Genomic DNA, 7,371 nt, shown 5'->3' with positions numbered 1-7,371 from the left:
AGGATTTTCGCAGGTGCATATGTACCATTTGGAAGCCATTCACAACAGCATAGAAATGATGTACACATTTCCATTTGTGTCATTGGCATATATGTACTGTTGGTTGTTATATTTTTGTGTCTGTAGATTTACCAGTTTGTTGATTTTTGCCAGGATGTTTGCATTGCTGTATGTGGATTAATTCCACTCACTTGATGCAGGATTTGAACCGGGGAAATAGGTGTTGTGTGGCAGGTCCTCTAACCGCTCAGCCACTGGGCTTCCCTTTGCTGTTTGTTGGTTGTTGCACATCCCTATTGTATCGGCATTTTAACACGCCATGCGCGCGCGTTGGTAGTATTTATCAAGCATCTTTATAACCTGCATACGCTTCCGCGCCAAGCGTATACGCGCACACGCAATCGGCGTGTTTTTGCATGGCGTGTTTGTGAGGTTAGTAAATCAACCCCAAAGAGTCTCTGAAGTGCTTGTAAAAGGAGCCCGTGTATCCGTCTGGGCCCGGGCTTTTACCTGGCTTGAGGTTAAGGATAGCGCTTAATATTTCTTCTTGAGAGAAATCTCTGAAGTGCTTGTAAAAGGAGCCCGTGTATCCGTCTGGGCCCGGGCTTTTACCTGGCTTGAGGTTAAGGATAGCGCTTAATATTTCTTCTTGAGAGAAAGGTCGACTGATATCTTTTTTTGCGTCATCAGATAAGTTAGGGAGGGGAGTGGATTGGATATATTGATGGATGTCAGGTTGAGATGTAGTGGAGGAAGGTGATGAAGGTTGTATGTGGAGATTATATAAGTCAGAGTATTATGAGTGGAAGGCCTTTGCGATAAGTTCTGAGTTATGAACTATATGAGAGGAGCTAGACATGATTTTTGGGATAAACGTCCAAGCTCGTTTAGTGCGAATTGAGCGGGCAAGCAAGCGGCTACATTTGTCTCTATGTTCGTATAGAGACCTTTTAAGGGAGTCTCTATGTTTCAAATCAGCCTGGTCAAATAGGAGACGGAGTTGAGTACGCTTGTGTGTGAGTGTTTGGAAAACAGTGGAGTCGTTGGAGGATTTGTGACGAGTTTCAAGAGAGAGGATCTCCTGTAGTAGGGAGTGTACTGTTGCCGATTTCTCTTTTTTCAACCGAGAACCATGGGAGATGAAGGTACCCCTAAGAGAGCATTTGAGGGCCTCCCATCGAGTCGGTAGGGGAGTAGGGTCGTTGACATGTACCTGTATAAAGTCTGAGATTGTGCGTTGTACTGCCGCTACTGTGACCGGGTCTTGTAAAAGGTTTTCGTTGAGGCGCCAAGTTGGGGTACATTTCAGGGAGTCTGGAATAGATAATGAGAGGGAGATAGGATAATGGTCAGACCAAATTTGGGAGTCAATAGAGGCTTGAGGGTGCCAAGTAAGTAAGTGGTTGGAAGTGAAGAAAAGGTCGCTTCTACTGTGCGTTTTATATGGGTGGGAGTAAAAGGTATAGTCGCGCGTGGAGGGATGTAGTATTCTCCAAACGTCAATCAATTGAAGGCTATGCAGCTTCTTTTTAAGTCTATTAAGAGCAGAAAGGGGGACGTGAGATTTCCCAGTGGAAGAATCTAATGAAGGGTCAATGGTGAAGTTCAAGTCACCTCCTAAGATCAGAATGCCATCTGCAAAATCTTCCAGTCTGTCTAGAATGGAAAGTAGAGTCGGTATCTGATTTTGATCAGGTAGATAGACGTTAGCGAATGTCATTTTTTTTTAGTATATTTCACCCTTGACAAAGATAAATCTACCTTCCTCGTCATTCTTTGTATCTGAGACAATGAAAGGAATGGATGTATGGAAGCAAATGGCAACGCCTCTGGATTTGCTGACTGGGTTATTGCTAAGATAGACTGTCTGGTAATAGCGAGAAGTCAGAGGAGGAGCTTGGGGTCCTTTGAAGTGGGTTTCTTGTAGAAAGAGAACATGAGCTCTGCGCTTGTGCATTTGATACAAGATCTGGGATCGCTTTCTTGGTTCATTGATTCCCTTCACGTTGAGTGAGATAAGATTCAATGGCGTCATTATTAACGATGGAGACGATATCCGTCAAGTATGAGAAGAGGTCAGGTATGACCAGAAGAAGAGAAAAGAGGAGGAAAGAAGAGAGAGAGAAGGAAAAAGAAAGGGAAAGAAAAAAGGAGGTGGGGGGATGGGTGGAGGGAGGAAGAGTTGAGAAGGAGGGGTGGATAAGGGTATGGAGGGTGTAAGGTCGACCTAAATGTCAACCACTAGGGTGGGGTACAAGTCCCCAAAATACACGTACCAGGAGCGAGAAACCCAACAAGTGGAGAATCTCGTCCCTGGACGTGTGGGGTTGAGGAAGCTTAGGCGGCAACGTCTGCAGCCGGGCCAGGCATCACGGATAGAGTAATTAAATGCACAAATGAGTGCCAATTCGTATGTAAACAAGATGTAAACAAGAGGTAATATATATATATAAACAGCGACAGGAGAAATTTTTCCCTCAAAAAAAAATAAAAATAAAGCAATAATATGAACTTATTGCATTTAGGCTTATAACAGGATCCTCATCACATTTGAGGAGGTGAGTGTTCAAACATCAAACATTCTGTTTTACGTCAATGAGGAGGGTCCAATCGTATATCTTACAGTTTGTATGTTAGTATTGTCTCTGGAAATTTAGGAGGGTGTGATTAAAGAGGTGGATATTGTATTAGCGAACTAGGGCATTTGATCTAAGCATTAAGTTGGGCTGGATAGCGGGTAGAAAGTGGGCTGAATGGGTGAACACCACTACGTTTCACTCACTCCATTGGGGGTGTGGGGAGAGACTGGAGTGTGAAGAATGGTGGAGGAGGGACACTTGCGGGCGGGTTAATGGTTTAAATCAAGGGTAGTGAATGTATGGATTCTATGTCGGTAGGGGATAAGACACAGGGGACATTGTTGGGAGGGTTAATTGTAGACCTAGGCAGGGTGTAAGGTATAGACCAGCAATCCTTTTGAGAACAAAACACTCAGTATTTGAGCAAGTGGAAACAAACATAAATTGAGATTAGAATCCTCATCATGAACTTTCAAACTTATGCTATTCGCATGCGGCCAGTTTCAGTAGGGGGGATGGTCATCACGCATTTGAGATGTCATAGCGTGCAGAGTACATTACAAATGAAGGTGGATTAAGCAATATATCCTCTTACAGGGAGACCCGATCAAGGATCTTCTTTATTCAGGCAGTAGGTCTGGATTTCCCTATTTAAGGGAGGGTTGTAATGTGTTAGATAGTTCTGGAAAGGTTTTCGACATTTGGTATGGCAAGTATCATGAAGTTCCACTTGTTTATATATATATTATAGCTTCATGGTGGAGGTGGGGGGTGTAATTGCTAGTTCGCGTGGGAAGAGGAGTGGGTATCGTCGCTAGTGACGAGATTTTGTTTTTGTTAAGGAGAGAGCAGGACAGTCTTCAGGACTGATTGTCGAAGTATGGGATAAGGACCTTTTAGTGTCAAGTCAGGGATTACTTAATATAACTATACAATATAATATATATGTATACATATGGAAACACATGTACACACATATGTACACAGCAATATGCAAAACATATATTAGTAGACAAGTAGAAAGTTACCCATCCCATAGTGTTGTATAAATGAGGGAGTTTTGGAGCTAAATATAGGTCACAGTAGAGGTTCTGTATGTAGTATGAGAAGCACATATATTCAAACTTTCAACATAGATGGTATTTGGAGCATGACCATACTGGGACCTGAGGAGAATGACTAAAGTGAACAAAATGAACAAAACCCTCTCTCATGAGGTAGGGAGATTCCTGGTATGCGTGTAGGTAAAAGGGTATGAGGTCTTGTGAAACCAGTGTATGAAGGGAGACTAAGAGGGAGAGGTAAAAAAAAAAATACCTTAAAAACAGAATAAGATTGTTCTTGGAAGAACGAATGAAATCAGTTTCTATATTGATATAGTAGTCTTCTCTCTCCTTTCAGTGGTATACTGCAATAGTTCAGAGCAGGCATGGGAACAATGTTAACCCATCTTGGATTAGATTTCAAACAAAAGGGTGTATGGCAATAAGTTGAACTGTCGGATGTGAGAGGGCTATAACTTCATGGGGACAGTCAAGGCTAGATATATGAGAGGGTTTTTGGAAGGGAAGAGAGGCATCGTGGCAGAATCAACAGTGGTAACATAAAAATACTTGCGATTGGAGTTAGACCCGAGTCTCCTTCAGTATCGGTGGGAGAGGTCCAGTGGAGGAATCTCGTGAGGAGCAAGTGAAGAAGTGAGAGAAAAAAGTGACTACAGTCAGCCATTGTTGCTTGGTAGTGTAGGGTGATCTCAGCGTCGTTTTTTCTGGGGAAGAACTTCCCTCCACTGGTCGTCTTGGGTGGCAGTAAGGGTAGGTGTTGGAGGATCCGGCCACGGTTCCAGCTCGACAGGGGAAATCCCCAGTTGCCTGGCGAAGCTATCAAGGTCGGAAGGGCTTCGGAGGATAACTGACTTGCCGTTCTTTCTTGCCAGTAAGTGAAAGGAGTAGACCCATCGGTAGGAGATGTCGCTGTCTCGTAGCATCCTGGTCAGGGGACGGAGGGCCCTCCGTCTGGCTAGAGTACGCTGTGAGAGATCTGGGTAGAGTGTGATCTCCGCTCCATCAAAGTCCAAGGAGCCTTTCTCTCTGGCCTTCACCATGATCTCCTCTTTCTGACGCAATAAATGAACCCTGCACAGGACGTCGCGTGGTTGTGTCATAGAGGGGTTTCGGAAGCCGGGGACACGGTGAACTCTATCAATCTCTAGAGTCTCTGTTGCAGGACGATTCAGTAGCGTGTTTAGGATACCACGAACTGAGTGTTCAAGTTCTGATGTGACCGTGGCTTCGGGGATACCGCGGAGCCTGATGTTGTTTCTACGGCTCCTGTCTTCCAGGTCATCCATGTGGTACCAGGTCATTTGGAGTTGTTGGTTTTGCTGCACAGCTACTGACTGGAGCTCCGCAATAGCTATGTGATGAGAGGTTCTCATCGACCGCGTCCATGCGGCGGTGAAAGCCATGGATCGCCTCCCGCAGGTCTGCCATGTCTCTCTTATGCAGGGCCTCGAAGCGGGAAAAGAGAGCTTCTATATCCCGCTTTGTGGGTAGATTGATGAGAGCTCGGCGGAACTCTCCCTCATCCTGGTCTTCATCTGAGGATGCTGCGATAAGCCGAGAGGTGACAGGGGAATCCTCCTGGTGTGCAGAGGAACAGGCTGGAGAAGCAGGGTTGCCACGTGCCGTCGCCATGTTGTCAGTACGTCGGCGGCCCTGGGAGCCCTGAGAATTCTGAAAGAAGGTCTCGATATCCGTTTTGGCAGGTCGAGCGGGTGTTTGTTTTGAGCCCGATGCCTTCTTCTTGTTTGTAGGACCCATATATAACACTACATTTAGTAGCAGCATAGCAGAGAGCGCTACAATTGTATAAAAAAAGATATAAAATGACTCAATTACGCAAAAATTTAGATGCTTCATACAATAATAATAATAATAATACAATTGATTGGTTATACCATTCCTATCAAATAACTAATAACAGAAATGAAATACACTCTGTGACGGAGGTTGTGGGAGACACAGAACACACACTGAGACCAAGAGTGGTTTTTAGGACCCTTGACCAGCGGGTTCTTTATTGGGGGTTCTCAACATTAGGATACGGCAAGTGTGGTAGTAATCCGGGCCAAACAAAGGACTAAAACAGCAAGGGACAGCATGGGCAGAGTCCAGGGGGCACAGAAGAGGAATCCGGGTAAGGCAATGGATAACAGCAGCAGGGCACAGCATGGGTAAAGTCCAGGGGCACAGGGCAGTATTCCAGACACAGCAAAGGGGTAACAGCAACCAGGGTTGATAAAAGAAAGTCACGACTCACGACTAATGTCACTCAGCAGAAGAGGGATCCACATGGGATGGTAAGGCAGGAGGTGGTCTGTAGAGCCTCTTTATTGTTCAAACAGGACAACAGTTCACAGCTAGTAAGGCCCTACAAGTCCCAGTAGTCCCCAAGACACACATCCGGAGCTAGATGACCCAGCAGTCCTCATCTTCTACTGGTCTCTTTCCTATGAGACCCTCCAGCCATGAGTCTCCCGTGTCTATCACTGAAATATAACTCAGAACACACTGACCTCTTTCTCTGAGCACAAGGCTGTAAATATCTTGTACCTGGAGTTCAGCAATCAGAGATCTAAAGCCCGGACGGCTGTTGCCGAGGTGTCTGACTTTGTCCTGGTGCAGGATACAATACATCCTGAGCTTCCTGCTGAGAGGAGCCTCACCTCCAGACCTCCTGCATGGGCACAAGAATTCATGCATCAATTATGAAGATCAGCTGACTGAAAAGCTTAACATGAACAGATGTTCTTAGAGGTAAATTTCCAAACACATCTAATATTTCAAAGCTAATAATTCTGATCTGCGTTACACACTCACAGCGTCCTTCCACATCCGGACATCTCAGTAGATCCCGAGGAAGAGACACAACATATCCCAGCGTCAGACACCCAGACATTGTGCCTTCCCTGTTATCACCCATGGCTTCTTATTGTCACCCTGACACTTGCCTTGTCCCTTCCCCCGACCTTCATTTCTAATCTTATTCTTATACTTAACCCCCAACCCGAAATGTTCCTTCACACCCCTTCCCCTAGGTGACCCCCAAACCTGAAGTGTCCCCTGACCTCTCTGGCAGACATCTTACTGGGCTGATATGTTGGTGATGATTGGTACCAGTCTCGGCTATGAATGGCTCAGATTTGCAGTGGTGGCCCCTAGAAGTACGTGTCTGTATGAATTGTGGCCCCAATCATGTCACTCATGTCACTGTGTGCTGGGCCTTACCAGACACCTGAAGACACAACCCATCACCTGCAGGGAGAAATAGGAGGAGGGGCTCCAATCACCAGAGGGTTGGTGGGATTATCTGACACACTAATAACATTCTTAGAAATAAATATGATCAGATTCTGAGGCAGCGGTTCTCCGGCTTTGGGTCACCGCGTGCCTTCTGCTGTGCGAGGTGAGAGGCTCCTCAACTTCCTCCTAGTGCAGCAGTGTCAGTTCTCCCTCCGGCCGCCAGATGTCACTGCAGCAGAGACGGCCGGGGAGGAGCTGACAGTAGGTGAGGGTTTTTTTTATGCATTTAGCCACGCAGGGATAAATGTACAGAGGGAGAGACCTGTGCGATTCTTTCGTAATCGAAATTTGGATGAAATTTGGAGATTTGGATGTATCCGACTTACGAATTACAGACATAACGAATGCAAACGAATCAGAATGTTCTGAAATTCGTTAGCGGTAGTCTATACCAGGGCTCAAAATTTCCACTCGCCCGCTCGCAATTG

General features: G+C 45.7%; 1 protein-coding gene across 1 annotated transcript in view; it reads left to right on the top strand.

The window, feature by feature from the left end:
• Window positions 1–5,740: 5,740 nt before the first annotated feature.
• LOC108801708 (NACHT, LRR and PYD domains-containing protein 3-like) overlaps window positions 5,741–7,371 on the top strand; it is a 14,708-nt gene continuing 13,077 nt past the window's right edge. Inside the window, exon 1 of the mRNA XM_018573611.1 lies at window positions 5,741–5,777. Coding sequence (XP_018429113.1) covers window positions 5,741–5,777 — 37 coding nt within the window. The remainder of the gene's footprint in view (window positions 5,778–7,371) is intronic.

Source organism: Nanorana parkeri, unplaced genomic scaffold, assembly GCF_000935625.1.
Source record: "Nanorana parkeri isolate BGI_ZX_2015 unplaced genomic scaffold, ASM93562v1 scaffold2454, whole genome shotgun sequence".
NCBI classification, from domain to species: Eukaryota; Metazoa; Chordata; class Amphibia; order Anura; family Dicroglossidae; genus Nanorana; species Nanorana parkeri.
This window is presented reverse-complemented; position numbering and strand designations above follow the sequence as displayed.